At 41.6% G+C, this 23,112-nt stretch overlaps 1 protein-coding gene across 1 annotated transcript in view; it reads right to left on the bottom strand.

The window, feature by feature from the left end:
* Positions 1–23,112, bottom strand: part of fat4 (FAT atypical cadherin 4) — a 111,983-nt gene that overhangs the window by 14,349 nt on the left and 74,522 nt on the right. Inside the window, exons 7-11 of the mRNA XM_067599980.1 lie at positions 11,233–11,413; positions 8,592–8,842; positions 3,970–8,319; positions 2,284–2,388; positions 1,658–1,965 (exon numbers count right to left, since the gene is read on the bottom strand). Of these exons, the coding sequence (XP_067456081.1) occupies positions 1,658–1,965; positions 2,284–2,388; positions 3,970–8,319; positions 8,592–8,842; positions 11,233–11,413 (5,195 nt within the window). The remainder of the gene's footprint in view (positions 1–1,657; positions 1,966–2,283; positions 2,389–3,969; positions 8,320–8,591; positions 8,843–11,232; positions 11,414–23,112) is intronic.

The raw sequence follows: 23,112 nt of genomic DNA, 5'->3' as shown, positions 1-23,112 counted from the left end.
AATTGTTGTTATATGTGTCATTTCACCCAAATTACATTTATTATTCTCCTACTTACCCCTGTGGTATTTAGCTATGCAGATAGTTGTTGGTCCAGATTTTGAGACTTCCTTATTACAATGGAGGGGAATGGAATTTAACTTTGTTGTGCTCTAAAGCACAGCAAAGCACAAGAGCACTTTGCTTTAGCAAGAAGTTTTTTTTAGCATATAACTTAATGTCAAACTTTTCCTCTTGTGTTAATATTTAAAAAATTTTTAGGTGCCATAATAACAATACTGACACTGCAAAATCTGACATGTATTCATCAGCTGATTTCCAACAGTGTCTGACACTTTTGATAAATTTGGAGATTGTATCAATGGCATCAATCACTACTGCTACAGTACTGTAAGACATGCGCTTGAATACTGATCCAATACTGTATGTTTCTCTGAATTCTGATACTGATATTTTGCCTGTTTTGAAGATGGCAATAGCTAAAATGATGTGTCAAGATCTGTCAGGCTTTAAAAAAGCTTTTAAACGCATAACATTGAAACCTATCATAATATAAGAACTTTTCCTTGTGCATATGTCAGTCTATACGCTCAACTCATATTTGACTGACCTAACATGAGGTTTTGTTAAACTCACCGGACTGGGACAAACTGTGTCACATTTATTGTTTTTGATGATTAAAATGATTAAAATGTGATGTTGATAATCACGATTGTAACAGTATCTGTGAACTTTTTGCTGCCTTTGATTACTTGGTGCCTTCATGATGAAGCAGTGCATGACCATGTCTGTGGTTTCTGTCTGCTTTTTGACACTGGCTCAGAATTCAGGCGCAGCAACTAAGAGCAGACCTCTAGCCTGACCACTGAAATAACCCACAGCATCTATTGCAAACATAGTGATCAGGTTCACTTTACACTGCCTGAGGGAGTTGGCACTTCAGGCATGACACACACATTTTTCTCTCGTTCTTCCAAGAGTCCTTACACGGCCATCTCCGCGTAATATTCACAGGGCACGAAATGCATATAGAATCACAGTTCTCAACGTGTGCTGTATTCCTTTCCATCCCTTCACTCTGCACCATCTCAAAACTGACAATTTAACGATTTTACCAGCTTCCTATGAAACTCCCAGCGCACGGTGGGAAATGACAGATTTGAAGTCCAGCAGGAGAGCTACATTATAGAAGGTTTGACAAGGCCTGGCTGGATTTTTTCCCTCTTTCCTTGCCACTGCATTGCTGGCAGGGAGAAGCCTCTCATTCAGTGCACAGGAGACAGAATTTCAACCTTCAGGGCCATTTTGGATCCTTGTATTGTAAATCACAACGAGCAATAAAATATAATTACAAACCATGAAAGCCATAAGCTGAGCTACCCGTGATTTGGGAGAGTTTAATTATCATCTGATGGTGCAAAAAAGAATATAAGGCCAATCTGGATGCTGCTTTCAGCTATAAAAGCTCAGGACATAAATGCTCTTGAGAGTGAAGTCCACGTGTAGTCCATATAATGTGGCATTTCTCTGATTTTCCTAAATGTTTTGCTACTAGACCCTTAGGAACTATGAAGATGTTCCATAGAGTTTTTCAAGAATGTATTATGAAAAATATGTAAGACATGAGCTAATTTCTACCATGAAAATAGCCGTTCTTACCATCCCAGCTCTCCTGGCGATGACTGTGTGGAACTGTCCGTCTGAAACTTTTATCATGGTCATCAATTTATAAGTTCCACTTCCCAAGTTAAAGGAGAAGCGCATCCTTCCCTCGAAGATCTCCAGCGCCAGGAACTCCGCCTTGTCTCCGGTTTGGTTATCGTGGTTGTACATGAGCAGTGCGTTGCTCTTCAGGGTTGCAAACTTGATATATATGTAGTTATTGTTGGGATCAAGAGACGGAAACTCCATGAAGGAGAGCTCCTCAAAGCCGTAGCTGTTCAGTTCACAGTGTTTGCCGAAAACCCCTGAGGACAAAAACAGACCAAAAGAGAAATCAGAGAGGAAGCCAATGAATGATTCACAGTGCTGCTGTGATAAAAATATCTACAGATAAAACAGGGTCTCTATTTGGCAATATCATAGAGTATGTTCTGAATATAGCAATATCAAAGCAGAAATTACTGCCATTTGCTTATTATCTTCAAAAAAAAAGAGACACAAAATAAAATGACAGTGTCCACATTTGTTTAAGAAATCATGGATTGAGCACGTTTGAAATTGTCCATCTTGCTTTTCAATTTACCGGAGCTCACTAATACCCTAAGTTTCCTACTATTACTTACCAAATGGACAATGACAGTAATATCCATCCACCCGATTCTGACAGGACCCGCCATTAAAACAAGGGTTACACTCACAGTGATTGATGATGGAATCACACGTTTTGCCTGGGTTCACAGAACAACACAAATTAAAATGGATGGGGTGGCAGACAACACAGGAAAACCCAAGGGTAACGCTTTCCCCAAAGGCCAAGTCATGCAGACCTTTCATCACCTCACAGTTGAGAAATGCACTGCAGAAAAAAAAGATCTGGGCTCTAACAAATCATTTAACCTTGCACTGAGTCTTAAAATGTTATTTTTTTTAGTTGGAAAAAAGCATATTGGACATAATAAGACAATGTAATTTCACCTGTTTTTGGTGCAGTTTCACTTTTTCTAATATGTCTTGAAACAAGTGATGCTATTTTCAGATAACGATCTCTTGTCCAAGATGACATCATTTGATCCAAAACAACATCTTGAAACTTTCATAGGAAAAAAGAAATGATCTCACACAATTGGCAGATTCTTCGCACTAAGAATAATCAGATTTTCAAACTCATTGCAAGATCAAATTACACTTGGATAAGGCAATCTTTTTTTGCAGTGCAGAAAGACAAAACGATGTACATGAATTGTACATGAATATAAATAGGCAGTTTAACATCATGAACATGCAAACATAAGGAATGTGACACTGATAATAATAACAGAATCAGACATATGACTTTGATAATAACAATAATGGACAGGGCAGATGGTACAATACAAAAAAAAACTGACAATGAAATGTTATAAATATATTTTGGGCTGTAAATCCTAAGAAATGTTGCCTAATGGAGATTGATTCTGCTGCCAAAAACCAGGCGGGGAAAACAGGAAGTTGAGAGTTCACTGTGGGGGCATGCAAACTACTGTAAGTCAATAGGTGCATTTCTTCAGGAGAGTCATTTATCTTGATGAAACCTCAAGATCTGTGGTCATTTTTTATCGTCATAATAAAAAGGGACAGTAATGACTTGACTTGAGGTAAATCGCCTGTTACGGTCCGCTTTGAAAATGTCTTTCAGATGCTGCAGTCAGTGACTGGACAGCATACAGGATTCAAATGACTTGTTTAAGTAATTACACTTAAAATCCACTCCCCTTTTATCAAGGGTAATAATGCAGTGTATTCATTACATTTCCAAACTAAAAGGCCTGATTGGATCTTTTATAAAGCTGCTCATTTGTCATACAACTCAAAACAGAGCCAAATGAGAAATCCTTGATTAAAAAATCCTTCTGTATACAGTTGGATTAGAAATGTATCTGTGTGTGGTCATAGCTGTGTGCACATGAAGGCACACAATGAAATGTGATACTGGTGAACTGTGTGTGGAGTCTACACTCAAGTCCTGAGTGGGGTCAGCTTCACATCATCCTTTTTATTAAAGCAAACATGGCAGGCTGATATGCATCACAGCTGATACCCCCCAACTAGTAATCCAAAAACCAAACTGTTTTTGGCAGTTATGCTTGTATGCTATGGCTACAACACCTCTTGGAAAGATTCAGAAGCAAATATTTTCCTTGGACCAAAAGCTGCTTTTGTGAGTACATTACTGTATGAGTGTCAGTGTGTGTCCCCTCATGCTTTTTTCCGAGCCTAACATCAGTGGCTGTGTGGTCAGACATAAAATGTGACTCCTGTGTGTGTAGTACCTGCAAAGCCGGATTTGCAGAGGCAGTTGAAGCCGCCGGGGAAGTTCTGGCACAGCGCCCCGTTCTTGCAGGGATTGGAAAGGCATTCGTTGACATCTCTCTCACAGGCCATCCCGGTGAAACCTTCAGGACAGGTGCAGGAGAAACCCCCCACCAGATTGTGGCAGGTGCCGCCATTGTGGCAGGGTGAAGGCTGGCACTCATTGATGTCTGTCTCACACAGAGCTCCTGTGTATCCTGGCCTGCAGCTGCAGGCATAGGGCTGCAGGGGGTGGTTGGAAACAAGGATCACTGGGACACTTTCTTCTGTCTTCATATCAGGCCCGACACTGAGACGCCTCTTGCAGCTGCCTCCATTCTGGCACGGGTTATGTGTGCATGGATCATGGTCCACCGCATCTATTTGCACTCCACTCTGTCTATATAAAATGTCTTTGATACTCTGGAAGAATGTGGCCACACCGCTGGGGTTGACATATTGTCCCTGGCCTCGTTTCACAGCTGCCATCACGAAAGTCTGGTTGTTGAGCTCAAACACACCATAAAGCAGTACCCCTGTGCCTAGTCCTGCTAGCTGAGAGTTGGCAATGCGTAAGAAGCTGAGGTAGTGGTTGGTAAGGAAGTTTGTGACTCCTTGAGAATGAAGTCGGATGAGGATGCTGTTGTCCACTGTGGCATTCGTGAAGCCCATGAAGAGGACTCGAGCTGTATTGCTGACTGACCCGTGGACACCATCACTGCTACGGACTGTTAATTCAAAGGTTCCATCTGTTGAGCGTGCTTTGGAGTTGAGGTTGCATGTTCCACTTGGGATACTGAACAGACCGGAGGAGGGAGGAATAAGAGAGCAGTGGAACCTATCCTGAATGTCAGGGTCTTGGGGTTTGACATCTCCCAAAGAACCGCCAGGAAACATGTTTCCAAAGTAGTGGACAAAGATTTCCATTGACCTCGACTCTGATGGGTTGTCATTCTGATCATTTATTTTGACGTGAATTGTTCCTGTGGAGGACATTTGAGGCACACCAGAGTCCTTGATCACTACAGAGAGGTAGAAGTCGCTGATCTGTTCTCTGTCGATCTCCCGACTGGTGGTAAGAACTCCAGCTGGACTCAGGCTGAAGTAGCTGTTAGCAGAGCCAGAACTGAGGAGACTGTATAAGAAAGGACCTTGGTTGGGTGGTAGATCTGGGTCAGAGGCCGTTAGTGTTGTGACTGCAGTGCCAGCTCTCTGGTTCTCCATTACCTCAGCGTATGCCTTTGTTAAAGTTGGACCGTTGTCATTGATATCTTCCAGATTCACAATCACAGTGGTGCTTCCGGTAGCAGGCGGTGTGCCAGTATCCACAGCAAGAACGGTTAGATTATACACAGGAGTTGTTTCTCTGTCTAGCTCTGCTGCCACAGACACTTGGCCAGTTTTTGGGTTGATAGTGAAAACATTTTTATCAAAATCAGGTGCGATGGAGTATGAAAATCTGCTCCAGCTTGGGACAGAGTCTGAGTCCTCAGCACTCACAAAGGTAACCAGACCACCAGCTGAGAGACCTTCACTAACTTGCACATCATACAGTTCTTGGGTAAAAACAGGAGGATCATTAGCGTCAAGGATTGTGATGTTCACAAACACCTCGTCGATATCTGCCCCGCGGATGCCTCCTGCGTTTTTGGCCAACACTTTAAGTGAAATCTTTTCCTCTTTCTCACGGTCTAGAGTACCTGTGACATAAATCTGGCCCGTTTTCTTGTTGATGCCGAAGCCTTTCTTTCTGCTCTTCCCGAAAATGAGGTAGTAAACCACTCCATCATCTCCTTGGTCTCGATCACTGGCAAACACTTCCCCGACCACTGTGCCTTTTGGAGCAGCTTCAGAGATTTCAAAGTAGTACTGTTTGGAGACAAAGCGGGGTACATATTCATTGGCTCCCTTTAGCTGAATGTTGACATTGGCGAAGCTGCAGCGCTCCTCGTCTGGGACATTGAAGGCTTTTACTGTTAAATGGTAGACCTGCTTAGCCTCGTAATCCAAGAAGCCCTGGGTGGTGATGGTGCCCGTGTTTGGGTCAATAACAAAGAGGTCACTGTCTGATGATTGTATTACATAGGCCATTACAGCGTTAGCTCCTGAATCATGGTCTGTGGCGTTCATTTTGACTACAGTGGTACCACTAGGAACGTTCTCCTGTACAATGGGGAAGTACTCGTCAGGATCAAACACAGGAGGGTTGTCATTCACGTCAGTCACATGAACTATGACAGTGATATAGCTGGTTTTTGAAATCCAACCTCCATCAGTGGCTGAAACTCTAAGCTCATGTTGCTGCTTTTCTTCAAAGTCCAGGGGTTGAGCGAGGGACAACACTCCAGTTTTACTATTAAGTGCAAACAGACTCTTGTCGTTGCCTGAAGTAATATTGTATGTAATAAGGCCATTCATTTCTTTATCTTTGTCTCTGGCAGACAAAGTCCTTATTGCTGTTCCCACAGCAAGGCTTTCAGGTACTGTAGCTGAGATTTGGCTTTGTGAGAACTCCGGTGTGTGGTGGTTTTCCTCTGTGACTGCGATTCGTACTGATGTTCTTGCAGACAAAGGAGGATTTCCTCTGTCACTAGCTGTGATGTCAATGAGGAAAACTTTATTCATATCAGATGTTAGGGATGAGGCAACAGTAATCCACCCACTTGTTTTATCTAATTTGAATTTACTAGAGCTGTTTCCACCTGTTATTAAGTACTCAACCTCAGAGTTAAGGCCAAAGTCTTTTTTGTCATGAGCTACAACCCTAATCAGTCTGGTGCCAACCTTGACACTTTTAGTGACAGGTGTAAAGTAGCTAGGTGAATCAAATTCGGGAGGATTATCATTGCTGTCTACAATGTTTACAATGACTGTTGTTTCACTCATCAAAGGCTTGACTCCCCGGTCTGAGGCCGTGACAATGAAGCTGTGGCGATTGATATTTAAACTACTAGCACCTGTCGAATTCAAATATTTTAGCTGCTGCTTCACAAATATCTCTCCAGAACTGGAGTTAATTCTGAAATACTCTGACTGGGACCGAATGAAATAGAATATTTTGCCATTGAAACCCTCGTCAGGATCTGTGGCAGATACCTGTGTGACCAGAGAGCCCACTTCTGTGAGTTCAGGGTAGTCCAGATAGTAAGATGGACGACTAAATCTAGGGGCATTATCGTTGATATCTGTTATGAATATGGTGACATCTGTGCTCACTGTCCAGCCAGAGTCATGAGCAGACACTTTGACAATGTAATGATCAGTGTCTTCTCTGTTGAGTGGCCTACTTATTGTTATATCTCCTGTGTTTGCATTAATACTGAATGGAAGGCTGGTATCTGTGATTGAATATCGGCTAATGGCGTTTGCACCAGCATCCTCATCCGTGGTGGTGACTCTGGTGACAGTGTAACCCACTGGGGCATTCTCAGCCACTGTAGCACTAAAGATCTTGGAAAACCTGGGGGCATTGTCATTTACATCCAGTACATTGATGAGTACTTTGACTGCTGTGCTTTTGGGTGGCAACCCCCTGTCAGTCGCTTTGACTTTCAAAGAGTACTGAGCCACCTTCTCCCGGTCAAGTGGCCTGGTGGTTCGTATCTCACCATTGGCTCGATTAATGGTGAAACTATTCTCCTTATTGCCGTCAATGATGGCATATTCCAGCTGTCCATTAGGTCCATTGTCCAGATCCACTGCAGAGACCATAAGCACCCGCTGTGGTGACAGATTCTCCAGTATCTCAGCATGGAAGGGATCCTTATCAAATACTGGGTGATTGTCATTCACATCCAGCACATTGATGTCAATTTTCTCATAAGAGGAATAAGGTGGCAAGCCCTGATCTCTGGCCTCAATCCAGAGAACATATTTCTGAATGTGTTCATAATCCAGTGGATGCCTGATAGATAATTCACCTGTACGCTGGTCAATATGAAAGGCGTTATCCAGGTTGCCACTGGCAATGTAGTATGACGGAGGTCCACTCCTCATAGAAGATCCGGTCACTGTTGTAACAACATGGTTGGTCGGCTGGCTCTCAGGGAATGTGAATGCACGCTCCTTCAGCTTGATGAGAGGGAAGTTTCCTCCAGTCACAAAGCGGACAGTCACGGTGGTTGTATCCGTTTTGGGGTTAGCACCGCCATCTTTTACTCGAACTGTGAGGGTAACCTCTGAGCTTCCTGTCAGCTTCTCATTGGCAGTGATGGCACCTCTGACAGGGTCGATCTTGAATTTCTCAGAGTTGCGCCCCATCAGGGAGTAGTGCAGCTGAGCGTTCGAACCTGAGTCCTCATCACTGACAGTAACAGCAAACACCAACGACCCTGAAAACAAAAATGATAATAATTAAGTATTGATTCAAATTATTATTTTTTGTGTGTGACTGTTTTCATATTAAAGACAGTGACAATGTGCCATCTGCAAAATTTCATGTAAACATAAATGCAGACAAGTAACATGGCCCCAATCTATAGTAAAATTTAAAAAAAATGGAAAAAATTCTCTTAAAACCTTATTTCAATATGTGATGTACTCAGTACAGTAACAATGAAAATAGCTGCAAACCATGACATTTTTCAGCATGGCATGTACTAACCTGCTGCAGTGGAGGCAGGGATGTGGGTGACGTAGGGGTGGTGGTGGAAGCGGGGAGGGTTATCATTGATGTCGGCCACCGTCACGGACACGGTGGCGGAGCTGGACAAGCCCTGGGGCTGACCTCCATCTGTTGCCACAACCAGCAGCTGGTAATTGGCCCTGTCTTCTCGGTCCAGCAGGGAGCTGGTGATAATCTGTCCCGTAGCTGGGTTGATAGAGAACTGGCCGTGTCCTCCGGTCAAGCTGTAGCTGTAGGAAATATAAAGGAGGACAGGTTTCAGAGAAATTTGATGAACAAGGGACCGTGGTTCATTTCCAGTTGAATATGTATTGGCTCAGTAATAAAGTCTTTCAAAGTAGGTGATATCTTCTATAACTTTCTGTAACCATAAGTGTGTATGGGAAAAGAAAATGCAGACAAGGTGACTTATAGTGCACCTAAGGGGATTTTTTTCTGCACCTGCATACATTTTCATGATTTTGGGTTTCAAATAAGTTAATAAAAAAATGTGAAATTACACTTTATTACTCTTTTAATCCTCATAGTTACTTCTATTTGGTGGATATGAAGCTCATTCAATTTCTACATCATGAGCAAATCTTATTAGAGCTGTAAATTATGAATATCAGATGCTAAATATGGCATTATCATTATGAATATATCATCCTCTTACAACAATTTCTACATATTATTTGCTGCACTGCCAATTACTGCAAAGCTTTGTTTAGTACTGTCACAATGTGGTCCATAGAGGTCACTGTTTCAAGCTTCAAGAAAGCAGATTTAATAGGAAAAACATGCATAAATATACCCAATAATGGTCACCATATTGTACTGGCATAACATCAGATCAGTAGTTAACTAATTGAGACATTCAGAATCATATTCTATCCAATGCAGCCACTGTTTTCTGCTTTAAAGCTCATAAAAAGTCCCTGTGGTTAAGGTTGCCTTTTCTGCTGAAGCTGGAAAACTCTAGAATCCTTTATTCAATGTATCTTACTCAATTTAATTTACTCTATTGTGGAATATGGTAGTTATTAAAAATCAAACATTAAAAATTGTCATTAAAAACATGATACAGTACAAATAAACACAGACATACAGTACATACACATACACCACCTAAAATAAAACTCATCAGCTCGACTGAGGGGCCGCAATTTTTTCGCTGTCAAACAAATATCATGTTTCAACCTCTATCTCACAAGTCTCCAGCAGGACCCAGACACAAATGTAAACTGACACATACATGTACACATCACTGCATATTTTGAAAAGCTTCTTGAAAAAGCATCCCCCTCCAGAGATGGGACGACAAATTACAGAACAAAGTGTGAATGCAGAGTGGATGCAAAGCTTGTTTAGACATCTGCAGCAACAAACACTGTCCACAGGAACTTGTGGTCTGAACGCAGTTCAGAAACAAGTCCAGGTTTAGGACTTCAAGTTAATGGGCTGTGAGAATTGAAACTAATAACTGACGGTAACCGGTTCTGGTCTCCATTAAGGGCTTCGAACCCCCTGGAACCCCTGATGGGCACAACTCGTACTGTCATAGACAATTAATATCCTCATTACTATGTTTTGGGAAACTGGAGCGCGCTGTGGTACCCCCCAATGTGTAACCAGTGGGGTTACCAAGGAGAGAGGAGGGGTCAGACTTGAGTGAGCGTCCGACTTGAGAGAGGCCGACCAGAAGCTCTTACAAGCTCCCCCATGGAGGAGGCTGTGAGTGTGAAAAAGCTGTCGTCCAGCTTGAGAATTGCAGCCCAAACAATGACTTTGGGTGTTGACTAAAACTCTACACTCGGCTCCTATACTCCTGTCATCAGTTGCTACATCGGCCTGGAATTTCACAAAGCTGGTGATGAGGTAAAACTTTTCCCTAAAGGCGTGAAGCAAGCAAAAACCCAGTCTTGTATGGCTCTTGAAAGGGTATTTCACACCAGGGAATCAAATCAAACTAAAACTGACCTGATTACTCACAGTAGTTACTGGAACTGTGCAGTGTGACATAGATCTCTTCTGAATTGTAAAAAATGGCTTCATTAGTCTTGTGCACACAAAATACTTTATAAAAAAATCAAATTTGAAATAAACACCCAGTGCAAACTATTTACTGCTCCCTATAGAGGTTTGTGAATGAAAACTAATTAAACTGTGTATTTAATATGGTATGGGTGTATGATTTTTTCCCTTCTTCTACATTTGCTACTTCTTTCTTCATCCTGTCATTAAAAATTGAGGCACTTTTAGGGATTTCAGGAGGATTAGATTGCAATTTCAGCACAAACTTTAAGTTTTCTTTGTTTATTAAGCAAACATAAAATGTTGACTTTAGACTTTATTGTATCTGGTGATTTCAGGACACTTATGTATCATATGTGGGTCTTTTGATGGTACTAAATAAATTATAAAGAAGTTCAAACAGTGCTTTTCCACATGAATGAATGAATGAATGACTGACCTGAATAACTAAAGCAGACCTATATAGTTTATACTGTGTGTATATATATATATATATATATATATATATATATATATATATATGTACACACATATACAATATAACAAGGCATTCTCCAGAAACAATTGTTAGTAAATAAATAAAAATAAAATAAAAGCTTTATAGTACCTTATCACCCCATTGACGCTCACATCTGCATCAGAGCTGTTGACCAATAGCACATCTGACCCAGTTGGGGCGTCCTCCATGATAGTGGTATGGAAGGTGGCGGAGGTGAAAACTGGGACGTTATCGTTCACGTCGTCCACCAGAACTGTCACCGTCCCTGTTCCGCTCAGAGACGGAGAACCTGAAGACAGACGATGAGAAAAATAATCATTAGTGATGGTAGCAGTTCACTGTTCTTACAGCTAACACACTAAAAAGAACTGAAGGAGAAACTGCCTCCGTGGACAGAAGCAACTCATTACAATTTCCATTCAGATGACAGACCTGAATGTGGAGAATTTTTTTACTGACAGAATTAGAAGCTACTTATTGTGCCACAGCAAGATGGTAGAAGGGAAACAGTAACATGTGGGCACTATTAAGAGTCCCATTTTGTCCCAACACACGTGGCGACTTATTGTACATGACTTGTCATTCGCAGCAAGATCCACACTGAACCAATTCATGCTCTTGTGATTGCTTAGCCACAGTGTTCCTGCTGAATTTAATTCAAGCCAATGTCTCTGGCCACTGGTTTGGGTTTCCATTGGCCGTACTGCCACATCAACACACATCAGTGCAGAACACATCAAAAGGACTCAATGTCTCTGAAACCAAATCTTTCAGGCGTCCTTCCTGGGGTCTTGGACACTCATAGATTTAATCTCCACAGCGAGGTATCTATTTTAAGGTGCACGGCACAGAGTGAGTTAGTCTGTGGAATTTGAGCAAGGAGAAGTGCTATTTTCAGCAAAAATCTAACCGTTCTTCTCCCAGAGCGGGTGACGAAACGGGGCTCGCTGGGCCCCGGGGGATGGATTTAAATCAATAGCAGATGAAAACGAGCCGCAATGCAGAAAAACCTGAAGAAGAAAAAGATTCAGACATCTGCCTTGCTTGAGCTGCCCTTTATAATCCTTCCATAAATGGCACGATGAACTGCCTGATCTATATTCCAAACATAAACAGGAGTTCAGCCTCATTACTGAGAGCCACAACATGGGATTTGGGGACATCTTTGAAGGCTTGGAGGTATTTTGAGTTCTTAATGATTTGCATATGTTAACATTGTTTATAAGGGCAGAGAGCACCTGAGGATTGAGAAAAACTGAGATCTGCAAGAGGTATGAGAGACTTTTTCCACCTCTAACATAGTTGTTCCCTCCTGCTGCTCTCTACAGGAATCTATGTGAATGTGTCAACTATAATACACCCAAAATAAAAACATACACAATCCTGAGCTCTTGTCTCCTGTGCCTGTGTACTCAGCTGTTGAAAACATCAGATGCTTGAACTTGCGTACCGTGGGGGCCTGGATTAATAAGAGATAATAAAAAACATTTGGACGGTGGCCACCAAAATTCTCTCTTAATGCGGCGCCGTGAAAAATCAAAACACAAGGACTCTGAGAGAAGAGGGTGTAGTGGGTGGAGGGTCAGGAAAGAAAGCCAGAGGGACATGACAGCTCTGTTGCTCAGCCAGCCTGGATTATCTTATAAATGTGATAAAATCAGGGCAACATGCTCATTATATTTTGTGCCAATTCTTAATTATCTTTTCTCCAGTAAAACCTCCTGAGATGATATGGTAGAAGTAGACTGAATCTGAGATCACTGAGATTGACACGTCCAGCTTGCTCTAGTGTCAGGAGTCTGTAAACAGATTTTAACATACAGGACAAACAAATCTGACTATTTAATGTCCTACTGAGTGTCACCAAAAGATAGTAGTGAAAAAAGTGACATTAGCACTGTGAATTTGAACTTCTTGTACAGATACCAAGGTTAGGTATTTCTTAAAATTGTTTAAATTATAATGCCAAAAAGATATCTGAGGTTCTGTACTGACAAAAAACTATACTTTTTCCAATACTTTCCTTTGAGAAATATGTAATATTTTCTACAAAACACCTTTTTTCATTTAAAGCTGAACTCCAACTTTACACATCAGTGTCTTGAGGAGTATTACTACATATGTGAAAAAAAGTAGCATAAAGCCTTTTGTGACTCCAGGGGGAGCTCTGTTATTCTGGTAAACTGCCTCAAGTGATGTCACCTGAGTCAAAGTCAGTTGGGGCTACAGATTACAAGTTTGAAAATGATAAAAGTCTAGTGGTGTGGAGTTAGAAAGAGGTCAGGTTACCAGACCTCTGTTAACCTGATGCTTTAGATGGTTTGTTACACAGAACCGTCTGAGAAGACATCCTTGGAAACCGTTTGGAAAAGGGCGGGCACTTTCAAAAAAATACTTGGCCTGTGATCATCCGTCTATCGCCGTCTATGACCACCTTATATGGCGAGGCAGCTGGATTCACGAGATCACACTAGAATCCTCAGAGGATGCTGATTGGTCTGAAACATCCAGCTGCCTCGCAAGGTAAGACCTCTGCAGCCCGCTCCTCATCTGCTGCTCAAGGCTACATTAGCCGCTACTAACAACACAATTCAGAATCTCTAACTGATGTGTTGGCTGTTAAGATGCATTGTGGGTAATGTAGGAAGAACACTGCATGGAATAAAAGACAATATAATATCTGGTTCTGCTGCATTGATTGTGAAACATGTTTTAATCCATCCATTAGTCTGTAAAGCTACATCGGTGGCGTGTTCTCATTTAACAAAAGAAGGCAAACTCTTCTCAAATGTGAAAGCAGCGCTCCTGCAATATAGTCCTGCACTTCCACAAAAGGACTAGCAAGAGACAGACTTAAAGAATAATAATTAACCATTGAGCAAGAAATGAAATCCCCCTTACAAGCTCTACAGCTGTTGTTAAATTGCTGATGCTAAAGTCTGACCACCCTGTGGGCAGAGTGGAGAATTTCGTTATGAATATAACAAATTCGAACATTATTGTAGGGTTTGGATACCACCGCAGCTTCTTTCAGGAGGGCAGGGGATTCCTCACAAAATGAGATTTGAGATAGTTTACTGTAACATCACTTCACTGCCTGGCTTTATTATAATAAACAGACATTCGACCTTAAGCTTGTCATCTATCCGGGTTTTCTGGTCAGAACAGAAGTGGCTAACATGAGCATTCAGAATAAACAGAGCTGAATTCCAGAAGCAAAATAAATGATACAAACAGAGGTAACGGTAAACAATTTTTTATCCCAGAAGAGGCCCAAAACCATCCAACACTAATCTTTAGTGACTCATTACCAAAGTGAGTCATGTCCTCTGCAGCTCTAGCTAAGACCTTGCTGACTTTTTAAAGATCCTGTGTTTATAACCAAATATAGGCAATGTTGAATTTTGAGGCGATTATGTATTTCCACCTTTACAAATATTTGTGAATACTGCTTATAAACAAGATATTCCAAAATCATGGGCGGTTTATACAGGGACATCCAATGATACATTTGGTGTTAGATGCAAAGAATTAACAGCAGTAGAAACACAACCCAAGCAGAAAATATAAATTGTGGTATGCAATTTAGGTAGCATCCAGTCTATACAGTATTAACATAGAGCTATTATGTAATCAAATAACCACAACATGCGGCTAAGTGCCCAAACAAATGCAGTCAGCAGGATTACTTAATTAACATCATACTTGATTGCGGCTGTCTAATCCGGCTATGCTCAAGCCTGCGGTGTCACACGTTCAATGTGATTGAATTGACATGAGTCATCTTTCAGGAGGTTGTCATGGCAACAGATTAGAGTGGCTCCTGCTCCTCCTGATCTGATCCTCTTAATTGAGGAGCGATCCAAGTCAGCAAGGTGTCTGTATCACTTTGAGTTAACCGGCACAGAGCTGCTGCTGCCAGGCAAAGTGTGCTTGATAGTCAGCAACTCGCTAAGACTGTTGTTGATCAAAGATGTTCTGTGCAGGCTGGAGCTGCTGGGCCGATAAGTGGCTCTTAGAGGCTCAGTGGCTTTGTCTATAAAAGCCATTAGCTTCTACCAAGAGACAGAGAGAATGAAAAATATTTGTTTTTGAATATCAAGCCAGCTGCCATATTTTTCTGAACTCAAATTGCCTTCTGTTCCACAGTGTGTGCGGTTGTTGCATTTCAATAGCATTGTTTCCCCACTAAGAGCGGAAGCAGGCCGAGCTACAAGGATAGCTCTCTGTGTGTGTGTGTGTGTGTTTATTACACTGCCCTCCTTCAAGGCATTTCACTTTTGCACAGGATGTGATATCACAACCTGTTTACTGCCTTGGGAGAACAGACAGCCTCATCCGCCAACACTTGTGCCACCTTTGACCTGCAATGCCTCTGTCACCAACGCAACAGGGACTCTGAGGCACAGGACACTGTTACCCCAGCTAATCCTTAGTAAGCATGGAGTAAAGGCTCCCTACCTCCTATAGTGAAGACCTAAACTGTGCTCAAATACTCCCCAAAGCCTCCTGACGCTCCTCTCTGCGACCCTGAACCTCTGCTGACCCCGCCATCGTCAACAGGAGTGTGTTCAACTGGAGCATTTCTCACATCTTTTTCGGTGTATCACTTCTCACAGCATCATGCGTCTCCGTGCAGCCTCAGGACGTGCCTTCTCAGCCTCCTGGAGCTCACTGATATCACATAACCCCTGGCAGCTGTTTCCCCCCAAACCTGCTGTCCGATGTGTAAATAGTTCAGATCTATCTTGTTACATCGCGTGTACTGACAGATATAGTCATCAAAGAACACTATATCTTGGCAGGTATGCAAATGTATGTAAATGACAGTTGTTTCAAATAGTTATGGTTAGGGTGAGACATTCTTAAGATTCATATGACGGCGGCGGCTAAATAACGAGGTCAAAATCGCAGCTGAGCATGTCATCTGTTTCCGATTCTTGAATTTCCCCTGAATACCATACCTGTAATAGTAAGAAAAACAATCCCTGCACACTTTTTTTATGTACAAAATAACCTCCATCGCCTTCTTCTATTTTTGAAGAGAGTGACTCAACAGGAGAGGAATGCTCTCCAAGAGTGCTGAGAAATGCCAGCATCTCCTCCAAACAGTCTTTGCTGGAATCTGGCAAAGCGCAAGGAAGAGTGTCAGGGTCAATGATTTAGAGGACTGCAGGCAAGGCGTGTGTCACCTCATGTGCCGTGGCTCAAGCCGAAGAAGGGGGAGCAGTGGGGATATGGTGAGGAAATATGCCTAAATCTGGCAGTGCACAATCTGTCCCACCGCTATACGACAAATGACATAATTTTGCCATGGAAAGAGAGCTGGTGGAAATTTGCAGAGGGAAGTCAGCTGCCTACCGGTGGCTGCCATGCGCTGTGGTTAGAAAAGTATTTTTTCCATTGGTCTTTATTCCTTTTCTCTCTGCAGTCATTCTGTAACTTTTACACTCTTTGTAAGGCTTCTGCAACCACAGCCTGTTCTTTTGCCTGTTGTATCAGCCCTAATGTCATTAGTCTCCATGAACCAAAGCTATACAGTGCAACGTTCTTCAAAATATACGCATCAAATGATTATGTATGTTCATCAGGAGAGTGTGAGAAACTGAAATATTTACATTCCTGTTCCTGTATGCCTAAATACCTGTAATTTGTGGATCACTTGTTGCCCAAAACAGATCAGAGCAATCGAGCCACCACCGCACCTCTGTCAGAAGTTTGTGCTATGAGCATAATCTTATTTCAGGGGTTAATCTTAGGTCACTAAGAAAGCAAACCGCCATGAAACTCTCCCGGTGATTACAGTCTCACATCATCACTCATGCCGGTAAGTTATCAACACCATCACTCGAATTTCAAGATAAACTGTGTACTTGTACACAAGTAATTTTGCTGTAGCCAGGAAATTGTTTTGGGAGCAAATGCCACTCATTGCTTACAGTCCAGCCGAGTAAGTGTGTGTGTATATTTGACTTAAATTCGTCTTGGTTATTATTGCACACACAAGGAAATGGGGTTTGGGTCCAGAGAAGCATGCTCCCTCAATCAGTAAAGAAAATAGTGGACCTTGTGGTACCATGTTTCCATGAGGTGGTTTTGCCCAAGAGAGCTGTGCTGGAGTCACTGAGCTCTGAAGTGGTATGGATACCATAAAGGATAAGTCCGAGCTAAACCCCGATGATAACCTGTCTCCAAGACTGAGGGTTTTTTTTTTAAAAACTTTTTACCAAGAGAAGACATCAGACTGATGGTATTCAGATAACTGCTTTTTTATCCTATGAGCAGCCATTACACTGTGGGATAAAGTAGAAAGACACTGGCGTCAGTGCATCTCATTTCACACAAAGCAGCAACTCAATCTGTTGGGGAGCTCAAAGCACTCAAACCACAGGAGGATTCCTCCCTGCTTTAATTTAATCTAGAAACACCATTACCATTTAATTAAACACAGCACATTCCCTTCAGATCTGGGAATGACACAGTTGGGGCAACCAAAACAGAGCCCTCTGTTTGATATTTCACAATAATCCTAAGGAACTTAAAGTGGTTGTTAAACTAGCGGTGGGAATGACATTCAATTCTGTCTGCTAATATTTCATTGCCGCATCTGAGCTCAGATCTAAGCGGTTCATTTCAGCGTGGATCACGTATGGAGAAAATGGGAGAACCCAAAATAACCCTAAAGAATCAGCGTCCAAAATAACAAGCTTTCAAGACCCTGAGACTAAACTAGACCAGCTGACCATCTGTTGCCTCCTCTTCCATCTTAAAGATCTACAGACAGTTTTCTCTGTAAGCCTCTCAGCCCAGAAAGCATTGTCTAGCGTAAACATATGGCAGGGTCTAAGCACCTTATTAGTGTACATTACCACTGGACAAATGACATTAACCTCCAAGAAGGTGCCGTGGCCATACTTTCTGAACCTTAGGGGGTACAAATACATGTGTTAATGACGATTAAGCTATCTGTTTTCTGACCACTGCAGCTGCTATGAGGGTGGACACTGCTGTGAGAACCACGCGGGGGGTTGATCTGAAGAAAACAGCAGCACCAATCTCCTGGGAAAGGCTGCAAGTTGCCCTGAGTTGCTCAGTCTAAGCCGTGCTAAGAAGCAGGTTTGAGTGTCTCTGCTGGCACAAGAGATAATCCTTCCCTTCAATATATGATTGACAATTGTTTTATCGAAAACCAGAATAGATTTGAGCTTCACACAGGAAGGATAAAGCTGGGATGTTCAAACAACTGGGTTCATTAAAGTGGAAAGTTCAGGACAGGTTGACTTAGGGAAGACGGATGAATGTGTAAATTTACGAGACAGCCCATCTGTAGCCTGAAGCTTAAGGCTAAACGGTTAATTACGGTTTATGGACTGCGGCTAGATTGTGCTCTTAAGGGACAGCGTAAATAAAACACATCATTACTCAGAAGGGGAGAGAATTGGCCGCCATCGAGGCAAAATTGACATTTTTCTGCCTCTGAGAACCTGTTGCTTTGCGACAAAGCTTCTTTTAATGCGACCCCGTCCAACACCCATGAATGGCCTCGGTGGAGCTGAGTGCAGGGTGCGAGCTGTCCCATTGCACAGTTTGCCAAACATAACAGAGTAAACAGAGGTTTTCTCACAGTTAACAAGCGAAAGAGTGAAAGGGATATCTCAGTAGAACACTCAAAGCTGCTACCCGGTAAAAAGGAGAGAATATTTCTAATAATAATGTCAGGAGCATTCGTCAAATTAAACCTAAAATGTTATACAGCTTCCCAGTTATTTATGGAGTGCTGCGTCTGAATGCTTTTGCATAATTCCTTCCCCATATGTTACAGATAGGGTTTGGCGGTTTGCAAGCAGTCAAGGAAGGCATATCCTCAGACTGAAAGTGCTGTTTTTTTCTCCTATTTTAGGGCCCGTGGTGAAATTTTATGAAGTGATTTGCCTTTTGTGTTTTTATTACAATAGCGCTTTTATTTGCTGTGTTGTTGAATATTTGGAAATCCCTATTTAGCAGTGCATCTGTGGACCATTCAGTGACTGTTTTCCATTTTCTGTTGACACAGCAATACCAACAGATCATAACCAGTGTGAGAGGTGGAAAACATACACTTGGAGTATAACTTTCTCATATAACAGCTCAATAATGTTCATACATGGACCATATAAAGCTGATATATGAGTTTGGAAAATTGTTTAAGTCAAAGTACTGCAACTTATGGGCAGCTACAACTAGTTACAATATAAAATTAGCGTTGTGAGAACATGATGTGCTAACCAGGAGAAACAGAGAGAATAAACATCATTAAAAAGTGTATCTTGCCAGGCTGAAGGACTAATCATCCAACCCACACCACCTTTTTAAAACCTGCTATTACTTACCAAAGCTATTTACATAAACATCCAGATCCAGCAATTGTTAAAGGGTGTACCAGGGAGTGGAAAAGAGAAAACAGGCGATAGGAAAAAACTCTGCAAGACCACATTGTTACTGCAAAGTTTTTTAAGAGCTGATCCAGAATGTTACTGCTCTGTTAAAGTTCATTTGAGGAACCTGATATTTTATTTGGCTAAGTCTTGTGTTGCCACTAGACTGCAGACTGGCTGAAACCTTCAGAAATGGACCCCATTAAAGATTTATTGTGGTGAGCGTTGGACAGTGATCTAGCAATGTTCTGGCCACGTTTTAACACCGTGTTATCAATGTTCGTACAGGACTTAGTTTGTTCCATTTTTCAGACAGAGATGGACGGATATACGCTCAGGTAAAGTTCTACTTGTTGTTCTTATTCGTAACTCAGACTGGAGACTGACATATCCCTATTTAACTTATCAAGTCATTGGAAAAAAAAACTCAGGAAGACTGGAGGGTTTACACACCAGATTCATGGGAGCCATTTAAGAGAATAAAAGATCCTGCTTTTAAATAGGGATGGTCATTAAAATTCTTTATCTGCTAAGCGGTCGTTTAGCCCCCCCCCCAGAACACCAAATACTTCCCCTCACCCACCGGCCAAAAGGCCATATACAAACAGTGCGGCACTATGGAGTGATGTGCTGGAGGGATGTGAAAGACATGGGATTTCTATGCGACCGTATCCGCCATAATAGGCATGGGCCAAGGGATTTACTGTGCCTTCGCTTTAATAAATGTGACCAAACGCGGTGCATGTCAATGTGCCCTGAGGACGCTCTCACCACCACACGCAGACTCACACAAACTCTCTCAAGTAAACACAAACACACACAAATACAAATGCATAAACACACACACAAAAAAAACCAAACAATACATGTGTGTGCATAAATGCTCAGACATGCATGGATAAATACAGAAACACATACAGCGCACACTTACACACCTTTGCATAATCTTTCACACCAACTCATTAAAAAAAAATTCATCTCAGCTCCTCAGTCTTAATCTAAATTTTCTCAAACTTTGCTTGAATACTTTAATTCTGATTTAATATGTTTTATTCAAGGATTCTACAAAAGACACAGAATCCAAAGTTTGTATGTAATCCAGAGTATGTTAAAGTAAGAACACTGTACTTCCAACACAGTCTTAGATGTTGACATTAAAGAATGAAATCCCTAAAACCAAAATTACACCGGTACAAAATACTCCACAGATTAATATCCATGTCAAAATGCAAAAATACAACAATAACAACCATACATTGATGACTCAATTCATCTATAGAATGCAGTTTATACAGGAAAAAGGTGAAGGTGAGCTGTGTCTTAATGTTTATGAACACTCAAAGGAAGAGATTTAGAATCAGAATGGAAACAACGCTAACACACCTTTTTGATGCTCATAAAAGGTTAATCAGCTGCAAGAACACAAAGCCGACCAGCTGGAATACACAAAAATATGTTTTGTACAATCACAGATGCCCACTTAAAGCCATTCCAGCAACACTGCGTGGTTAACTATTTTACTGTGTGACTCTGTTGGAGATCTCATTGATTTACATTCTTCCATGGGGGCATAACTGCTGAGCAGTGGTTTACAAATCTGATTTGCTTGCAGTTGATCCCAGATGTTGGCCCAGCAGTAAGATCAGTCTGAGACACTGCAGCCCCCCAAAAAATCTCCCTCAATCTGCACATCTAGTTAACTCAAAAATGCTGCAAACAGCTTTCCATAAACAAGGAAGAGAAAGAGAAAAAACATAAATATCTCAGGTCTGATCTTTAAGTTTCCTCTCAACAAGACTCCTTGTAAAACACCTTTATACAGCCTGTATGGATGCCACATTACAGGGGCTGTGCTCAATATTTCAAATAATGACAGAAGTCTGCCAAATTTTGCTGTTTGCCTAAGCCAGAACCCATTATGAGAACCAGCACCCAGTAAGCTCTTTTGTTTCCATCCATTTCTTGACAGATCTCAGTCAGCACAGCAAAGAGGGTCTTGAAGCTCTGCTCAGGCTACGATTAATGAGTTTACCTTCACTGAAAATGCTAAAAAGCCCTTCCCCAGTACATGGAAGTCTGTCTGTCTACTCACAGAACAAGTAAAAAAAAAAAAAAAAAAAACTAAACTGAGGACTGAGACACATCTGTCGGATCATATTACATGCAGCACTTGTGTTAAAACTCAAAATGATCTTTTCTGCTCATGACTGAGTGTTTGTTAGGCAAAGAGGCTGCTGCTTGACCCCCAAAAATATGACAATACAACATGCTCTTTGACAGACAGATAGCTTAAGTCCTAGTCTGACGGAATAATACTTTTACAGACTTAAGACTCTGGATGATAAATCCTCTTGAGTCTCTTTTTTTTCTTTTCTCTGTAACATGGTGTTTTGGAATAGAACTAGTCAAATACCAGAAGATAAAGGCAGACTTTAACATGTTAAGATGAATGTCTGCGGTTGAAAATGGGTCATGGTAGACAGCAGACTTGGAGACATGTCTGCACTGTCCACCTTCAACATTTCCTGCCAGATAGCGCCTGGGAGAACCATTTCCCCCACTGTCTCAGCCGAGGCCTCAAAAATGTGAGAAAATGCTGCTGGGTAATTTGGCCTGTACTATGATTATGGGGTTTTTGATATTTTGATATTCTACCCCAAATCCTCCTTTCTGCCTCTTACCAACATTGTACTGAAACGTCTTGTCAAAATATTTTGGAATTGTTGTCAGGGCTCTAAATATGGACTCCTTGTGAAGCGTACAAAAAGGGATCGAATCCTAATTAGTATGTTCGCTTGTTGGGCAACTTTGTCCGTGTGGCACAAACCTCTAAACAGTATATGAAGCAAGAAAATCTAAACATAACATGAAGAAAACATACACTTCATTTTCGCTACTTGGACTTGATCATAATGAAAATTTGTTACACGGTTTATGATAAATGTACTCAATTATAATAAAAAAAATCACCATCTTCCACAAAATTGCACATTGTTTAAATTACCTAACATTTTTCAAAAACAAGATACTCTATACAACATTGTCCCAATTCTCACCAAAGCCTGTGCACAGTCAAAAATACACAGCGTTATGAATGGTCACATGGTCAGTCCAGGAATGAAACAGAACCACCCTCAGACCATGACGGCCGTGCCAGAGCAGCTCGGGGAAACATATACTTAACTGGGATACCATGTGATTTGGATGCATCGGGGATACGCATGTACTCCTTTAACTGCACATTAACTGGCCTCTATGCAATAACAAGTTAACCTTTTATCTGGCTATAACAAGCTCTACCACTGTATCCAAATAAACAGAGGATGCTATTCAATCGAACCCGCTGAAAGGACTTCTGGGGAATAGGTCAAAAAACACCCACTATTTTGCAAGCTAAAAACTCCTGAATGTTTAGGTTATTGTGCCACACAAAAAGAGCCCCGTGCACACTGTGAAATCAAAAATGCTGTTTGTTGACATTGCTGTTAGTTTATGAAAATATTCTTTTTCAGTTCGGTTTTGCTGGCTGATTACAAAATATGTTGGAGCTTTGCTAAAATTCAACAATGTCCAT

This window comes from Thunnus thynnus, chromosome 9 (genome assembly GCF_963924715.1).
Source record: "Thunnus thynnus chromosome 9, fThuThy2.1, whole genome shotgun sequence".
Classification (NCBI taxonomy): Eukaryota; Metazoa; Chordata; class Actinopteri; order Scombriformes; family Scombridae; genus Thunnus; species Thunnus thynnus.
This window is presented reverse-complemented; position numbering and strand designations above follow the sequence as displayed.